The following is an 18,300-nucleotide window of genomic DNA, read 5'->3' as shown; positions in this document are numbered from 1 at the left end:
GGATCAGGTTTGGTCAGGGGTAACACACAAAGTGCTTTGCCTCATTTTTGCATCTATAACCAGCAGATAGCAGGGCAGAGGTTTGCAGCTGGCAGCTCTAGGTCACCCAAATACAGTCGAGCTTAGAGCTGTGTGGTTTATGAGATTCAAATCACACAAATGGCATCACGTAAAAGCTTAACAGCAACATTTCTACATATGTCATGATTATGTTACAATAGTAATTACTATGGCAGAGTTTTCATGGAAACCAGTCACAATGTGGTGTATATATCCATTAATCTAGTTGATATTGTTTTATATTTTCTTCTGTTTGGTGCTTTCAGATTTATGTATAAGCCAAATCCACTGAGAGGATTTTGTTGGAGCCAATCCCAACTGTGATCTGGGCAAGAAGCGGGTTATAGCTGGGAGCTCGCTAGTCTATGACGGGGCTGACACACAGAGACAGACAAACATTCACACTTATAGGCAATTTTTAGCCACCAGTCAACCAAAACTGCATGTGTTTAGACTGTTGGAAGAAGCCAGAGAAAACCCACACAGTAGCAGACCACACACACCTGCATACACACACACACAGACACACAAATACACAGAACAAAACACCACAGCTTAGGCAGTAGCCTTAGTGTATTGGTAATGCTCCATGAATCATTGCATGAGTAAAAAAATACAAATGGAGAGAGATGCTTACATCACAGACGTACACTCAGTGAAGTTTTCAGATCAACACAAAAATACATACAATACTGCAGGAGGGTTGTTTTTTATGCTTTTTTCTTTTAGATTCATTCGAGCAACATTCCTGTATTTCATGTTGTAAATAGAATCACAGTCATTCCAGGACCCAGTTTCATAGATTCAAACCTTTGCCAAGTTTTAAACTATTAAACCATACTTTAATTTCTATTAGTCACGGCAGAAATAATATTAATTAAAATGTAAACGACCTGACAGTCTACCACGTACCATCTGGAATACACATTATTGTTTAAAACAACAAACTCAAACCATCTGTTTTGCGTACATTCAATCAAAATCAAGGCATTTCATTTGTTCACACACGAGTCTGGTAGTACACTTGCCTTGATACGGACCTTTTGGACTCATAATGCACACGTCATGTACAGTGTTTGTGCCACACACAGTGATGCAAACATAATATACAAACCTCAGTCTTGGACGTCAAATACTTAAATCAGGTGATTATCAAAGGAAAACCAAACCAAGATGCTGTATAGTAAATCTCTGAACAGCTATAAGTGACCCTTTGAGTTTTATACACAGAACCAACTGTACAAATCATAGAATAACAATCTGGAAAATTAAGCACTTTCAAATTTTTAGAACATTATAGGATTTTATCAATGGATCTCTATACAGTTATTTTGATAATATTTAAAACAGCCTCTCCTTTTTAACCCCTGTAAAGTTTCTTTTTTTTTTTTTTTTTAAATCAACTTAAACTACATCTTTATGCACTGAACGACCGACTGTGTTTAACACAACACAGTATATGTACTCTGAATTTAAAACATGACATTCGTAGTCAATAAAGTTAAGAAGTGTGGATGTGTTTGGGATTTCAAGCGAGTGTCTTGAAAATAGAGACACCCATCTATCATATAGTGAGTGACCTTATTGCAGTTCTTTACTTCTTGGCTCAAGACGCTCAGTTAAGCAGTTTGAGGCCAAAGGCAGATTTCCACTTTTAACAGAGTGGAGAATAAAGTTGAATATTGACTGCATGATTAAATATGAATAACACCAGCTGGTATTCAGTGCAATACATTCCTATTAAATCTGAATATAGAGGCATCTGGATGTCATGTCATGTATAGCCAGAAAAATTTCTTTTTTTTTTTTTTTTTTTTGGTTAAGTCATTCTAGCAGACTGTGTGATTCCCAGTGAGTGTTTTCAGCCCTAACAAACACACACACACACACACACCCTTTAAAATCTCATCTTCAGGAGTGCAACATCTGGCTGCATGGTTATCAGTCCTGCAGGCCGTGTGAATGTATAGGACGCTATGAGGGTGAAGTGACGAGCTCACACACACACACACACACACACACACACACACACACAGACACATTCACACACCCACTTAATGTGACACCACATTTTCAGTTATGACACTGCTCTTCTAGAGGTGCTGTAGCTCAAACTGGTGCCGCCGCTCTTGTGCGAGATCTTGAGTGTCGTGGCAACTGTCAGACTCGGTGTCATGGCAACAGGGAAGCTGGACGTAGCGGCTGCTGCAAAACCAACTGTCGTGGCAACGGGGGGGGGTGGTTCATTCGGGCATCCGTACTGGAGCAAGATGTCGACGCACTCCTGGCTCCCAGCACTCCGAGCCAGAGCCAGCGCTGTCTGCCCCTGAGCGTCCCGATACCGAACATCACAGCCATACTGAAGTGAATTAAAAAAGAATATCACAGCTGGATTAGATCGTGTCACTACTGATCACATGAGGAATTAGAGGCCAGTAGTGTGTTAGTCCTAAAACCTGTCAACAAAGTGTGAATCAGTGAGTTTTAGTTCCTTTCACACATATAGATCACCTTGACTATTCTGCTACATCATCTGTGTCAGCACTTCTTGCTTTTTGCTGAGGTTATTACTTAAAGGTTATTGAAGGGTAATGTTATTATTTAGCTTCACTCAACATAACGAAAAAATTCGAAATAATTTCACACACAATCAACCATACAAATATCGGCCTTCGCTGCACATTATGCATTGCACATCTCTGGGGATATAAATCAGATGATGTGTGGTCACGTTGATTTCTCTAGCACACCTGACAAAACCATACTGTGGTAAACAGACAGGAAGGAAACACACCCAAACAAGAAGCTGGGTCATCACCACGTCAGCCTGCTGACAGGCAGCGTGCAGGGCAGAGCCGGGCAGTCGCAGCACTAAGAGTGACCTGGAGGAGAGAGCCAGGCTGACAGGGGCATTAATGTCCTCCTTAGAGCAGTGGGCCAAAAGGAGCAGCAGCTTGGGGAGGTTGTGCTCCATCACTGCCAACAGGAGGCGGCCAGATAGTGTGATGTCTGGGCCCTCGCTGGGAGTAGGAGGAGGCAATGGTGCCACAAACAGTTTCTGCTCATATTTGGCTCTGATCCATGACTCCCGCTCCTCTCTGAACAAGCAAGGTCAGCAAAGAGAAACAGAAAAGGGCAATGATGAGTGAAATTCACATTTACAGCTTCTCCTCTTTCTCCTGTTCAAGAACATAGAATATGCATCCAGCTCATATGTGCTGTACAACATACTAATCAAAGCAATGTTCTTCTATTTCACACCAGGAACGTAACATCTCCATCGTCTTTTTTGACCGTTTGTGTTTACCGTGTAGCGTCAGGTGCAGGTTTACGATGACACAGTGTTCGCGCCTCCCAAATACTGTTGACCATGTGGTTGCCAATGGCACTGAGAACCAGTGTGAGCTCTCGCGGCAAATCGTCAAGGTCCAGTGAGCGCACACGCGACAGGTGGGTCCCCAAGTTTCTGTGGATCCCAGAACATTCGATGCAGATGAGAGCGCCAAGGTTCAGACTGGCCCAGGTTGGATCTGGGAAAGAAAAAAGGAGGATACACGCGACAGATTAGGCTGCCACTTCATTTGAAACTGAACTATGTGCATATGGTTGACAGATTTTTACAGTATGAAGTTGCTGTGTGCCAGTTTGGCCATGTGATTCCATAAAAGTATCTGAGGTTGTGTGAAGTCCTGTTTGGATAAGTCTTAAAGCAGGGGTGTTAAAACTGCAGCCAGTGTCCCATTTAAAATCTTTCAACACCAGAAGAATATTCAGCATGTGATCTATTTTTATTTGGTTAAGTGGTATCTAAGACCAAGCCTGATGTTTCTGTATACAAGCAAATCAGACTGTTTCCAAGGATCATGGTACCTGAAAGAGTCACTGAGTCAGCCTGAGACTCCTTCACAGTTAAACACAGTTTCAGCAACACAATGTATAATTTGTGATTTTACAGGGTTTGAATAAAAACAAGAAACTATATTTTAAATTATGGACTGTCCTGTTCTCTGGACAGTCAGAAAGATGAGGAAAGCTCATTCCTCCAACACTTCCAGCGGGCTCCTGTGTAAGAATGTTTCAGATAGTCTAAAACATGTTTCCTCCACAGTCCCCTTAGCTAATCCTCTCAAACTTGGCTCATCATTATTTTAAAGACAGATGTGTTATGTACCAAAAGCAGATGCGTGTTCAAAAAGAATTAAAACTGTGGCACTAACTTGGAGCGTCGCAGTCGACACAGAAGTTGTTGCCCTTTGCATTGCGGATCGCCTGCAGAGCCACTGCTTCGCTCTGGCTGTTCTTGCCAGCCTGTGGAAAAAAACACACACACACACACACACACACACACACACACACACACACACACACACACACACACACACACACACACACACACACACACACACGCACACACACACACACACACACACACACACACACACACACACACACACACAGAGTACATGGTTAAAATGAAAGAAACACCAGCAAACGTCTGTGATATTACCTCTCTTTTAAGTGTAATGATTAATGTGACAACATAGCAACAATTACCCAAACCAGCCAGTGAAAAAAGCTGTGGTACATGGTTATAATGACCATTTAATGCAGTAAAATTAAGTGTTTCAGCCTTCTAGGACATAGTATTCTCATAACACCAATAAACAAATGCATTATAAGCTTTAGGTAATCAATTCTGAACCACTTTATCAGTGGCAATTATCATTTTTAGAACTAATTTCACAAGAGACCAGACTCAGCACAGCTCATTACTTGGCAGGACTGTTAGTTTGCCACATACTGGAGATGGGGTGGGTTTTGGTAATGGCCAATCAAATTAGCTGTCCTCATCCCTTTTAAAAGTAGCAGCAGTAACAGTTTCCTAATAGGTTGAGAATAGAGTCCGGGGCGGCTTCTCCCCAGAGGAAACAGTTCTTATCTGGAAGTCCCAGGGTGCAAGTATACAGCACACAATATGATTATACAGCACTCAAAATGTACTTCCAAGGACGGATAATGTCAGTTTTGAATTTGTATTTAGATTTCAGGAGATACTGAAATGACATCCTCTTGATTTCCCTGCGTAATGCTGCTACATGCATTTCATTTACAACTTGCTGCAACCTGTTTTTATTTTTACTGTTCATTATATTTTGCTTATTAAAATCCTGTCTAGGTATTCCATTAGTCATATTTGGATATAACATGTGCACAATCATGACACTCCTTCAATACTTTAAGTTAATCAATGTTTGGTTTAAGCAACTTTCATAAAGATTGATTTTGAATGTCTAAACAAAGTATTTTTTCGATGGAGCTCAGGTCTCACCCAGCAGAATTCAGACTATACTCCAAATGATTTTACCCTATAAAACTTTTTATCACTGTGGAACAGCTGATGTCTGCCTGTGGCAACTAAAACGTTAAGAATTATACTGCTGATCTGCAGTAGGAGGTGATCTGAGCAGATGGAAACAGAGGCTCAATTTCATGCCAGTGTGGGTACCAATATTGCACTGCACAATCTGATCTGCATAAACACACCCTCAAATACATAAATCTGCCCACCTTGATGCACGCAGGAACATTTGAGGCCACATAATACCAACAAAGGCAAATGTGAGGCCTAACTACTGACAAATGGGAAAAAGTAGTGAAGCAAATTCAAATCATGGAAAAGGTCACATGAAATCTACATGAAGTGAAATCACAGTGGCAGTGGACAAATTTAATTTGTTTGCATACACAGACAAGTGGAGGAGTATTATACATGCATGTTTGAATGTTTATTATTATTAGAGTTTTCATTACTTTAGCTGAACACCAGTTCAAACATGATAAACATAAATATTGCAGTATCCGTCCATCCATCCATTATCTATACCAGCTTATTCCCTAACCAGGGTCACAGGGACCTGCTGGAGTCTATCCCAGCTCTCTCTGGGTGAAAGGCAGGGGTCCACCCTGGACAGGTCCCCAGTCCATCACAGGGCCACATAGAGACAAACAACCTCACACACTCACACTCACTCCTATGGGCAATTTAGAGTCACCAATCAACCTGACATACATGTTTTTGGACTGTGGGAGGAAACCAGAGTACCTGGAGAAAACCCACACAAGCACAGGGAGAACATGCAGACTCCACATAGAAAGGCCCCTGATGGGTTTCAAACCAGGAACCTTCTTGATGTGAGGCAACAGTGCAAACCACTCACCCACCTTGCTGCTCATATTGCAGTACTGACGTATAAAAATGATCATCTTTCTAAAAATGATCATTGAAAAGTGAATGTGCTATATAACTTTGTTCATCCTTACCTTGTTTTTGCTGCTCTCACACAGCTGAAGGCTGGCTAAGATCTGGCTCTCGATGGCTTGGACCCAGGAGTCCCTCTCCTCCACACTCTGGGCTTCAAAGTGCCACGTCTGCCCAGTGCTCGACACGATGAGGAAGTCAAAGTTATCATCATCTGACACCAAAAACAATTAACATACAACACAGATTTTTCATGAGATATTATTTGGCCCATGAGAAAAGTCACATGACCCCAGATATTTCTGTGGCTGAAGCTTTAATGTGCATTCATCAAAATTAGAAATGGATACTCATGACTACAACCCTCACTTAAAATAAAATGTACTAATTGAGTAGTAGTTAAGACTTTAGTGTGCTCCTGCCTCAACAGAAGCTTGACATGATGTATTTGCTGATGTAAAGACAGACTCATATGTGCATAAGTTCAGTTTTTGAAGGATGCAGCTGGAAAGATCAACATTACCTGTCTTGCTTACGTTTCTTAAGCTACCAAAGCTTTTAAGTTTCCACATTTTGCGCTTGGCTGAATGAAAAGACAGAAAATAATTGTTAAAAATAGTTTTTTAATGATCATGATAGAAATAAAGCTGAAGATGATTAATGCCTTTATTACTGCTGAATGCTGAATAGAAAAACACTATCAGACATGGCGTCAGTGTTAGTGTCTACCGTCTGCTTGGCCAACGGCTGAATCTCCTTTCTGGTTCATACTCTTCTTTCTGCGGTGCTTCTTTCTGTCGCTCACTGGGGAAGCGGAGCCCACATCTTTGGTGGAGGAGGAGCTGGAAACTCCCTCAACTGCAGAGTCTAGAAACAAGAGCGTGGCGAAATGTGACAAACTATGTGACTCTGGAAGATAAAATGTTTTCAAGCTTATTTCTTTTAAAGTCCTTTACTCACCGACACTTTGGGCGTGGTTAGATAATGTGGAAGGACATCGCTGCACTCCTCTGTTACCCCTCAGGAACAGTGCCCCACCCAGTCCTTCCATTTCCTCCACTTGCAGGAGGCTACTGGCACTTACAGGAACTAAAGAGATGATAGCAACCATGTACTTAATAACACAGCAATTTAGGCAAATGGTAACTGTCAAACTGGGCTCTGAGATATAAAAATACATCACTGATTCTGTACGATCAATACAAAAATAAAAGAAAAATTAAATGAAAAGGCATTTTACAAACTCAAAATCCTTCAGATTCAAAAAATGGAACATTTACTGTGTTTCTGAGTCCACTTTCCTCCACGTCGCCACCGTTTTATAAATGTTTTAGAATTATAAATAATTATCCATACCTGGTCATTTGTATTCATGAGGTTCTATAGTTCTACAGATTCACATGCACAGAAGCTCCACAAAGAAAAGACCAATGGTGGAGATATTTTATAATGTAACATCAAGAGTTTTTTCCTCTTTTGCTTATGTATGTAAAGTAAAAGTTGTGCTAACCGTACTTTTGTAAAGCATCTAAAATTTGCCAAATCAGAAAATATGTTTATTCTTTGACCTGGGCTGACACCATCAGGTCCCAGCACATCTTTGGCCCGCCCGTTGAGTCCGACTGGAGGGCCACAGGCAGGTACAGCACGAGGTGGCCTCTTCCCCGGCACCTTGACCGTCACTCTCAGCAAGTCCATCTCTTTCCCCGGGGTATTCAGCATGTAGTCCTGCAGAGCCAGATATCAACCAGTGTCAAAAACCAAAAGCCACCAGTGGTTCTTTAAGCAGCATAATCCTTTCGAGCGCTCAGTCAACACGCTGACTCACGTTGACACTGGAGTGGTAGGACAGTATGCCATCGTTGGACAGTGTGACATACTTCTTCTTCCACTCTTTGTTGAGAGAGTTCCCACTGCGCTTCAGCAAGATGCCCTGATGGAGGTTGAAGAACCGAAGAGTGAGAGTTTATAGCTAATGTCTCCTGTGTTCATCTGACACATTTCAGCAGCATGAAGACTGCTGGCTGCCAAAAAACACCCACCATCTATTCATCAGACCAGCATGGGGCATCACTACACTCGATCATTCCACACGATGAAACTGCTGTTGTAAATTTGATTTCAAATGATTTGCTCGTGTCCTCGGCAGAGGGTCATCAAATAAATCATAATTGTTTCTGCATCTAGTGCAAATCTTAGTCCTACCTGTTTGATGGGAATCGAGCGTCCACTGCCCAGATCTCCCTTATAGTCTGCACTCCTTCTGTTTGAGTCGCTGCCTCTCCGACCCTAGATGAAACAGCAGTAGATGCAAAAATGGGATGAACAGTTAAAAGTATTATTTATATCATTTATAAAATATTATTTATTACTCAAAACATGGAAATATCCTTTATGAATGACTGTACATGTCAAAAAAGCCATAAGAGATGCTTAGAAAAGTGAATGCTGCCGACTGTAAGAGCTGGGTAATAAAGTATTTACAGAAATGAGTTCACAGTATGTGTCAGACTGATTATCTATTTTTTTCTTCACCCATACATTTGAAAATGGACATGTGTGACAAATAAAAGCAGTATATCCAAATCTATATTATGTTGCATATTATACTGAATTCTGTTCACAGCTGCATGTTTATTTCTAAACATAAAAACAACCTCTTGACCAGTATGTACCGCAAATCGAGAGGTGCGTCTTCGGGTGGCGCTGCGGACTGACCCAGGGGTGGCACTGTCCTGTTTCTCCCCTCTCGCTGTCCTGCCAATTTCTTTATGGCTGATCACAGGAGTGGAGGGGAGTGATGAGGAGTAGTCACTGCTCTGACCACCGTTACTGGCCTAAGGAGAGTTATGAGCCAGAGCAGCAGGAGGGGACAGATAGTGCGATAACTGAGCACAGGAGGGAGATAACTGAAAGTGATGCAACAGTGTGGTCTTGATAAAAAGCCTGACAACAAACCTAAAATAAACACTGCACTCAGTCAGAAAAGATAGATTGCACTACTTTAAAAATTTGGCAGCGTTACAGTTTTACCTGTCCTGGAAAGACTCCTGACACTGGGGTGGAGCCTCCAGAATGACTGGGAGAGTTAGGAAGAGATTTACAGGAAGCCAGCAGAGCAGCTTGCTTCTTGGCTGCCATGATCTTCTGAGCAGCTGTAAAACAAAGGAGAGAAAAAGCATTAGCCTCCAAAAAGACACATAACCGTAATACAGCACTTGTATCTTTTGCTGCAGAATCCTCCGTATTTTAATGTGTGTGACAAAGAGACATACCGTCAGTAAAGACTCTGTTCACATTGAGGCCGTACGTCGCACATGTTTCATAGTAAGTGCAACGCCGCACATCTGAGCACAGCTGTCTCGCCCTGGCATCATCTATTACTCTGGGGTTGGTACTGCTGATCTTATCTAGAGAAAGCACAAATCTTAAGTACGAGAGCTCACCTTTTGATTAGATTGTTGTGTTTGCCTTACCCTGAGTGCCGACCACTATGAAAGGTATCTCAGCGACAGGCCGGTGGATTGCAAGCTGGTGGTAGAGTTTGTAAACTTCCTGGAAGCTGGCCTCGTTTTCCAAACTGAAGACCAAGATAACTGCATCCACCCAACTTGCAAACTAAGGCAAAAGAAGAAGAAGAATAGCACTTGAAATACATCAACGCAGGCTGAGAGAATTTACATGAGGTTTTATGACATTTTCCAGGTTCACGCCAGGTGGGAACCCACCTGAGCACCTGGAAGCTCTGTCTCTTCCCTGATTATCAACAGGTGGCTCTGTCCATCCACCAGGACGTCCTTAATGTACTGGCGCCCTACAAACAAACAGATGGCAGACATTTCCACTTGTCATAGCAGGAAAAACACATGTATAAATAATGTTATAATTAGAATCCTGCATCATCTAAATGGCAGGTTGTCAGTATTCACATTATTCGTTACATCTGTGTATGAGACATCCAGCATTTCTGCTGTGACAGGGTCAGTTGCCTGCTGTGTTACTGATAATGTCATATAACGACACACAGGAAGGTTGTAGGTGAGAACAAGTGAAACCAACCCTCAGCGTTCTCCAGGGGAAGGTAACTTCCTGTCAAGTGTCTGTGGACTAGAGCAGACTTCCCACTGCACAGACCTCCCAACACCCCCTGGAGATCCAGTACAAACAGACAAAGAGCAAGAAAATCTTCATTTAGTATTACATCCCAAAGAGGGGTTAGTAAAAGCTTTGTCTTTATGCTTACCAGGTGAAGCTCCTGTACAGTTTGGCTCATGGTCCATTCTTGACTGCTGGTGCATGCAGCTGAACATATGAAATTGGCAGCATAAAAAGGGGGATAGAGGGAATTCATTAGAAACAACCAATAAGGCCACTTCTATAACGGGTTGATGGATTGGTAATTTGTTACCCAACAAAATATTGGAAATAAGAAAACTTTGAAGCTAATATTTGAATTAACACGTTCCCCCGCTTGCAGTCTTTGTGCTACACAGACATTTTTGTTGTGGAGACTTAAAGAGGAAATTATCATCATTCTTATGTGACTGTGAGCAAAAGAGCAAACTCATTGGTCAGGCTGCTTTATGAATTTTCGGTTCTTTAATTGGTTTGTGTTACACAGAAAAATACCCATAGTCACTAAAACATCTGTGAGTCTTCCTGGGGTTTGTTTATGTGCACTGAACCGCTGAGGTCGTCACTGGTCCCAGCTTGGCGAAGGAATATGTCCAGTGCATTAGATCAGTGGTCCTCAAACTACTTCGCCTTCAACAACTGCTGAATGCACAAGAGAACTTTTAGATAAGACAACACACAGCTGTCAGAAAAGCTAAATGGCTAAACTTCCATCAGTGTTTGTGCCAAGCTAAACATGGCATGGACCTATTTCTGTACTAAATAATATAGTAGGGATTGATTTAACAAATAAGTGTATTTTGCAATAATATCGCAGTATTCCTTTAAAAGACTGACACCATTTCGGTCAGGTTTATTCCAACTGTCTGTGTGTGCAAGCCTCCACTGCATGCAGAAAAACACTGCAGATCCCAGAATGTTCAGTCAAGTGTACAAATATGCAAGTCTTCAACAGCTAGGGAGCAGGCCAGATATCTTTAGTTGACTCTGACTTGGTTAAGCTTTGTCTCTTCCTGTGGTCCCTCTGCAAAACCCCCTGGCAAGTCATTAATATTTAATTCAGCCCCGAAGACTGAAAGCAGGAAAAGACCTCTGGTGAAATAATTCATCTTGATTCCAATACAGTTTCATTATTTTGATTGTATTTTATAGAAGGCAGATTATTAGGAAGGTTCAAAAAGATTTTATAAACAAGCTGATCTGCATCAGAAAGACAGGTTATCTAAAATAAAATGATGAGCTAATGCCACATCTTTGCAGTTTTATTATAATTAAATTATTATTGTCAGAATTAGCCTGTTTTAATACAAATTTCTAAAATATTCTATTAAAAAAAATTGAAATAGTTAAAAAGGAAACTGACATAATCGGAGATCAAGTGGCTTGTTAAATGGATCAGTTTTAGAATAAATAATTGATGGTGATTTTGTATTAGACCTCCATGTGAAAATTTCATAGTAAACAACATATCTTGTCCATTACAATTTTACATAATTGAAATTACTCAACATTAAAATATTCAAATAGAGTTGTGTTTGTGTTTGTTTGTTTTCTGGCTTTGTTTCTTCGTGATAAGAACACCCACTTGGCACAGAGAACATGATGACTGAGTGTTAATATGAAATACTCACATTATGTTCCAAGTGTCATGATGATAAATACTCATGGGATAATAACCAAATACATTTGGTTCATTGGTGAACTGTAATTTTAATGATCCCTTTGCTGTGCTGCTCCATTGTTCAGCGATCAGTTCAGTAAATAACGCTTTATCAGATTTGGGTCGTTTTTTTTAGTTTATACTGGAGTCATAGTGAGGGGGCTACAGCAACTGTTAAAATTTATTATTATTGTTATTTTTACTGCTCCCATAGATCATTGTTTAATTTAATTCTGAGGTTATGTATATTTCTATTCCACATACTATAGAAAATATAAATCACAAGTCACTTACCCTCTCATATTCAGCCATACACTTAAGGTTTTCAGCCAATATATTATTATAGAGTAATTCTCCTCAGAGAATGTCAGAGCTTTGAAAAAACTTGTGTCAAAAAAGGTGCAATAAGAATAATGACAAGAATAAAAGGTCCAGTGGTGTAAGATGAAAATTCTTTATCAATAATTTTAATTATAGTTTATTTATAACTCTGTCCAACAAACCTTTTTTCATTTTAAAGTTTCAAATTTTACATTAAACAACTTTAAACAAAGGATATATTTCTCGAGAGGCTGGACTTCACATTGTGGTCACCCTCATTAGAATAACAGCAAAACACACACACACACACACACACACACACACACACACACACACACACACTGTAGGACCTCATGCACATCTTCAAACCTGAAGGCTGCACAAGAACAAAGTGTGGACACAATCACACGTCCAGCCACTCTGGACAAAAGTGTGAATCTGCTTACAGATGTACATTAATCTAGAAATCATGTTATCGTGAGATGTCACAAAACACACACATGAACAGTGAGGCTGCGAGGCCATACTGTGCCGCGTCGGGGGTGCGGTGTCACCCAGCTCTCTGAGGACACGGAATCAAACTATAAACCCCACTGACTCTCCCTCAGCCCCATCTTTGGGCAATCCCCCTTGCCCACACTTCCCTCCATCAACAGCGTCACGCCACAGACCAAATAGCATCTCTCACCGCTTGCTGTTGCCATGGCAACTCCATTTTCCAGAAGCCTCCAGTCCGGCTCTCTATACAATAAACGGTCTCTCATGGAGACAGCGACATGTGTGAGAAGCACAGAGACGAGGTGCCCACCTGTGCACGTGTGATGCTGCAACTGTCTCTCTCACATTTCTGATTTAAATACAATCAATGATGCTCCTCTGTCATCCAAATACCAATACAAACATCTTCAATTACAGGTTTGATATGCTGCAATATTCACTATGCTGCTCACAAACACTTAAACACAATACAGCACTGACGAACGAACAGGCTCCAGTTGTGGGCTGATTAACTCTATGCACTGAGCAGGAAGTAGCAGGTTCCCACTCTCCACTCCCCTACGATGAACACAGCTCTGTGTATCCCCAACCTTAATTATTCATGTCCCACTTACTCATGACAAATTATTCAGAGCTTGCTCCAATCCTCCAATCTCTGTCAAAGATGATTTTCTTAATAAAGTTGAATGATGTTGCATCGTTTCCTTTATTTTGAGCACAGCGGCCTAGATATTTTATGAAGTGTTTTTGTACGTTTGACGAGACTGAACTAATTTCTGCTTGTGTTAGGATTTGGGAGATTCCCTAAACAGACATCCAAACCACTGAATACATTAGTAAAAGCAGAGAAACAGATCATAGCATTTTAACTGTCTCACTACTCACACATTATTAGTGCTTTAGTAAGGGCCACTGATAACCACGCTATATATGTAGCCTATTCATACCTAATAATCCATTAAGTTCTCTGATGGAGATGATGCATACACAGCTTTTGTTTTCAGTGGCATGCAGATACATTTTCATAGCAAGTCCAGCTCCATCATTACAAGTCTGCGAATGTTAAAATGCTTTTTCATAATCAGTTAATCTAATAACTACTGTCTCAGGTAAATGATTCCTTGGTTTGATAAAATATCAGAAAATAGTTGATAACGTTCATGAAAATGTGACATCTTCAAACTGCTTTACTGATCTTAACCCTGATGCAAAACCTAAACAAACCTGTAAATCCTCAGATCCTTAGGACCTTAGAACCAGAGAATGTTTGGTAGTTTTGTTTAGAAAATTACTCCATTTATTGTAATGACTTTTTATGAATCAACCTTTAGTCCAAGTATTCAATCAAACTAATAATTGTTAAAGCTGTAGATATGTAATGTTCCAATTGCCTTAACTTACCTTTCGAATTTAAATACAATCAATTGAATCTAAGCTATAGTTTTCCCAATGGTGCCATGACAGAGTGAAATCAAAATATTATGAGGACAGATGCCACATGTGCAATCAATTAAAAACCTAATCTTAAAAATCTCAAAATCAAATATTCCAAAGTCATACTGACCTTTGTTAGTTTGATTTGTTTTTTAAAGTTTGCTCTGGGTCCAAATGGAAATAGCATCCTATGTTTTATTTTCTTCATAAACTTAGTTCAATTTCCTTAGATGTGTTTGTTATTGGATTTTCACCAAATGCAGTCATAATTTATATAGCCCTTACAAGTGGTTTCAGGCACAGTCAGAGCTCAGAGCTGTAATAAAAAAGCTGGATTCTCAAAGACAGGAAAGGTTAGTCAGTGGTATAAATCCACTTTTCATGAAAATAAATACAAGGCATTTATGCTGACCTGGTAATTGAATATAGCAATTGTGTGTAATGTAGACCTGCTTAAAATAAACAGAATGTTTAAATAAATTAAGGAATTGTAACTGCTGTGACCAAGTGGGAGCAATGTTTTTGGTTCAGGTCCAAACAGGTCCAGAGAGCACAAACGATATGCTTGTATAGAAATGTATGTCATCCCATTTAAGCAGACTGAACAAGTGAGCAGTGATGGGTGAACCAAACCAGCAAAAGTGTTTTGTGACCATCACCACATTTTCATCCAATAATAGTTTTTCACCTCTTCTTGATTTTCTGTTTTTCCACCACTGTTTTCATCTTTATTTTTTAGGTGTTGGCCACATTGTGGGGCTGAAAATCAATTTCATCTCAAGAACAAAAGTCAAATATATGAAATTATGAGAAAGTGCTGGTATAAAAATATTGTTGAACTTACCTTCCTCCTCACTAGAGCCCCTCTCCACAGCTGGATAGAGGGGGGGTGCAGCATTGACACTGGGTGGCACAGCTGTACTTTTGCTGAAAATCCCACTAATGAACTTGAGCATCTTGCGATCACGAGGAGGAGCTCGCTGAATTGTCCCTCCCTGGCCTTCCTTCCCCTTCTTCAGGTCCTCAGACAGGGAATGTAGGTCACTGTTGTCCAGAGTACGACTTGTACCTTTTCTTTGAGGCCTCGACACATCTGTGACAGGAGGTGCAGGTAAGGAAACAGAAACTGTCTTAAATCTCTCCCCCTGAGGGCTGTCCCGGGTCATTATGCCTGAAAATCCTCCACTGCCGGGAGGTACAGGGCGAATGAGCGTGCCCCTGCCATCGCTGTCGGCCCACGAGGCCCTGTAAGGCCCCAGAGTTGTAGCTGCCATTAAGGGGGACTGGTTATCCCTTCGGTCCAAAGTCTTTGCAGAGTGATACAGGCTCGTATTGGCCTCTCTGAGATCCCTCCAGCCTGCAGAGTTGCCTCCTGCATGTGACCTCATCAGGACTTCAGGACGCTGGCTGACCTGCATTGGGACGGAAAAAGGGAGGCTGCAACGTGAGCGACTGTTGAGGTCTGCTCCATTTTCACCCTTCAGGTACAGCATCGGGGGCTCTCTGTAGAGCTCTGTTTTAGGGCGCAGGGCGTCCGAGCGAGGTCCCTCCCTGCGCACAGTTCCCTCAGAGGTAGTTCCTCCATACACTTTGACCATCTGCCTTACAGGTGGATGTACAAAAGAAGTGTCTCTGCTTTTACCACCTGACGCAGATTCTTTTTGTTGTCTGTGAGTTTCACTCCTCTCAGGCCTCCCCCGATTCTCAACCGGGCTGCCATACTTGAGCTGCACCTGTTCCACTTCCTCTTCCACCTGTGCGATTTCCTTTTCCACCACTTCCGCACATGCAGGCCCCTCTTCCTTTTCAGGGGCATTGCCCACCTCCTTCTTCTCCTCCTCCTTCTTAGGGCTCCCTTCCCCCTCTGGAAGAGCCTCCTTCTGATTCCCTGCTACATCGTCTGGCACAGCCTCAACCTTCACCAGAGTGAGGGAAATGAGGTAGGTGGTGCGTCTCTGTGGGTTGCCTGCCTTGCTCATTGGGACAGCAGACCTCAGCACAGTGCCACCTGCTCTCTGACCTAGCCAGACCTGCACACCTCAGTCATGGCAACCAGGACGAGGCTGAAGCAGAGGAGAAAGAAAACCTTGGTTAGCTTGTTATGTCTGATATCAGGCTTGTCGACATGACAGGAACCCTGCTTTCCTTTTGAAGACATGAGGAGTGAGCAAAATTAAAAGCAACGCTTCCAAATGCTAATTTCCTGAATATTTTTAAAGGGCTGACCCAGTGGTAAAACAAGTCTAGACTGTTTTTAATGCCTCCATTAGTCCTCTTCAATGCACACCACTACTACTGTTCTCTACCACTGATTCATTCATAATCCTTCCCCCTCTGCTTTGCTTGCCTTTTAAATTCATTTCTTCTGTCCAAATCTTAAGATAAACAGGAGAAGACATGTTTCCCTACACTGTTGAAGTCTCAGCCTCAGATTTCAGCCCGGAATTATGCAACAGTCAATACATTGGGTTAATCCATTTGTTGACTAGGACTGAAATCATCGCTGGCTGAATAATGCCACCTTACTACAGGATGTGTCTCATATCATACCTTCATTGCTCCCTGTAGATTCTCCATTGCACAGCTCGTTGCACATTCAATTAGATGGAGAATTGATCAGATTACTGTTCTTATCAAATCGCACATCACAGCAGGATAATAAAAAAAATAAATTAATTAAAAAAAAAGAAGCTCCAGCTGATGAGTCCAAGAGAAAAACAGGTGAATGGGAAAATGGATCTCATTCACTTGTCACGAAGCGTCTGGCAGCTGAAGCCTTCATTCGACAATGTCATGCACACAGTTGTGTATGCGCGATGTGAGGGTCACTGGCAGATGCTGAAAAAACATCTGTTGTTATGTCTCCAGAAAAAAAAAAGAAAAAAAAAGTCACCGGATTTACGCAACCCAAGCGATGCCGCCGTGTGCCTTTACCCCTCCTCTGGAGAGCAGCTCCTCTCGGTCACCGCATCCTCTCCTCCGAGTGCCTCATCCAATTAGCAAGTCAATAAAATGTGTCTGTGAGGCAGAGGAAGCCCACCAGCTCGCCACAGCCCCTCCTCCTATTTTTCCCCCTCTTCTGGCAGCCACGGAGCCTTGCAGCCCCCCGCGCTCGCCCACCTTCGCCTCTGCACATCAGCTCCACACTGCGATACAGCTCTGGCGAACAGAGCCTTGCAGTCAGGTGCCGGTGGTCTTGCCCACGTTTATCAGATCTTTATCTGTGCCGACACAATAATAGAGACAGGAGGGGAGAAGAAGAAGAAAGAAAAAAAACCCACTCAGCTCTGCTCCTGCCAGTGCATCTGCTCTGTCTCTTGCTCTTTCTCTCCCCTCTCCTTCTCCAAAGCAATTTATGGGCAGCTCCTGCTTTCACTCACTGCCTCACTGTCTGTCCCCTGTGAGGGAGAAAGAAATGTGAATGCACAGCGAGGACAAATCTGGATGTCAGCTGGCTGCTACAATAGAGAATACAATAGGGTGCTGTTAAAGACAATAAAAACTCAGTGTTAAGGGAGGAAACTAAAGATGACACATGTTTTGGATAATTAAATCCAGGAAAGTAGAAAATTATAGAAAAGAGAGAAGGGAAATTGGTTTCTTTGGAACAGAAAAATGCAGAAAAGAGCTGTTTCTGTTCACTACCTGCTCTCTGCAGGTGTTGGAAGGCAGGTGTCTTCTCTCCGTGCTTGTCTGCTCATCACGACCCTGTCAAAACCTTTTTTGGCCTAATCCTTTAAAACGAATTGAATATTTGGATCAAACACAACTGATAAAGCTGCTAAAACTGTAAACGTTATTAGACGAAACCTCGAGAAAAAGTTGACCTGATAAATTGTGTTAATGCACCAATATTTCATGAAACCAGTGAAGCCTTTTTAGGTTAAAAAAAAACCATACAGTCAATATTTTAAATCTGTAACTCAGCAGGGTG

At 41.7% G+C, this 18,300-nt stretch overlaps 1 protein-coding gene across 1 annotated transcript; it reads right to left on the bottom strand.

Annotated features, from left to right (window-relative positions):
- Positions 1 to 639: 639 nt before the first annotated feature.
- Positions 640 to 17,034, bottom strand: LOC113129807 (arf-GAP with GTPase, ANK repeat and PH domain-containing protein 1-like). Its single transcript, XM_026305922.1, has 20 exons — positions 16,917 to 17,034; positions 15,211 to 16,429; positions 10,563 to 10,621; positions 10,379 to 10,466; positions 10,048 to 10,133; positions 9,796 to 9,937; positions 9,595 to 9,729; positions 9,353 to 9,474; positions 8,995 to 9,156; positions 8,525 to 8,608; positions 8,148 to 8,252; positions 7,888 to 8,047; positions 7,280 to 7,408; positions 7,049 to 7,186; positions 6,843 to 6,902; positions 6,382 to 6,533; positions 4,278 to 4,368; positions 3,368 to 3,590; positions 2,855 to 3,158; positions 640 to 2,419 (listed from the first exon to the last, which is right to left on the bottom strand). Exons 2-20 carry the CDS (start codon positions 16,343 to 16,345, stop codon positions 2,138 to 2,140), a joined length of 3,657 nt encoding a protein of 1,218 aa, XP_026161707.1. The 5' UTR covers positions 16,346 to 16,429; positions 16,917 to 17,034; the 3' UTR covers positions 640 to 2,137.
- Between the last annotated feature and the right edge of the window lie 1,266 nt (positions 17,035 to 18,300).

The sequence above is a fragment of the Mastacembelus armatus genome, chromosome 5 (assembly GCF_900324485.2).
Source record: "Mastacembelus armatus chromosome 5, fMasArm1.2, whole genome shotgun sequence".
Taxonomy (NCBI): domain Eukaryota; kingdom Metazoa; phylum Chordata; class Actinopteri; order Synbranchiformes; family Mastacembelidae; genus Mastacembelus; species Mastacembelus armatus.
The sequence above is the reverse complement of the archived record's forward strand: the minus strand, read 5'-3'. Positions and strand labels throughout refer to the sequence as shown.

What these genes read in the sequence shown, in the direction of transcription:
- LOC113129807 (XM_026305922.1), bottom strand. Translation starts at nt 16,345, where the DNA reads ATGAGCAAGGCAGGCAACCCACAGAGACGCACCACCTACCTCATTTCC. An exon ending in CAGGAGTCTTTCCAGGACAG is followed by an intron (nt 9,157 to 9,352) that starts GTAAAACTGTAA and finishes AACTCTCCTTAG; the next exon opens with GCCAGTAACGGTGGTCAGAG. An exon ending in TGTCGACTGCGACGCTCCAA is followed by an intron (nt 3,591 to 4,277) that starts GTTAGTGCCACA and finishes TTTCTTTCCCAG; the next exon opens with ATCCAACCTGGGCCAGTCTG.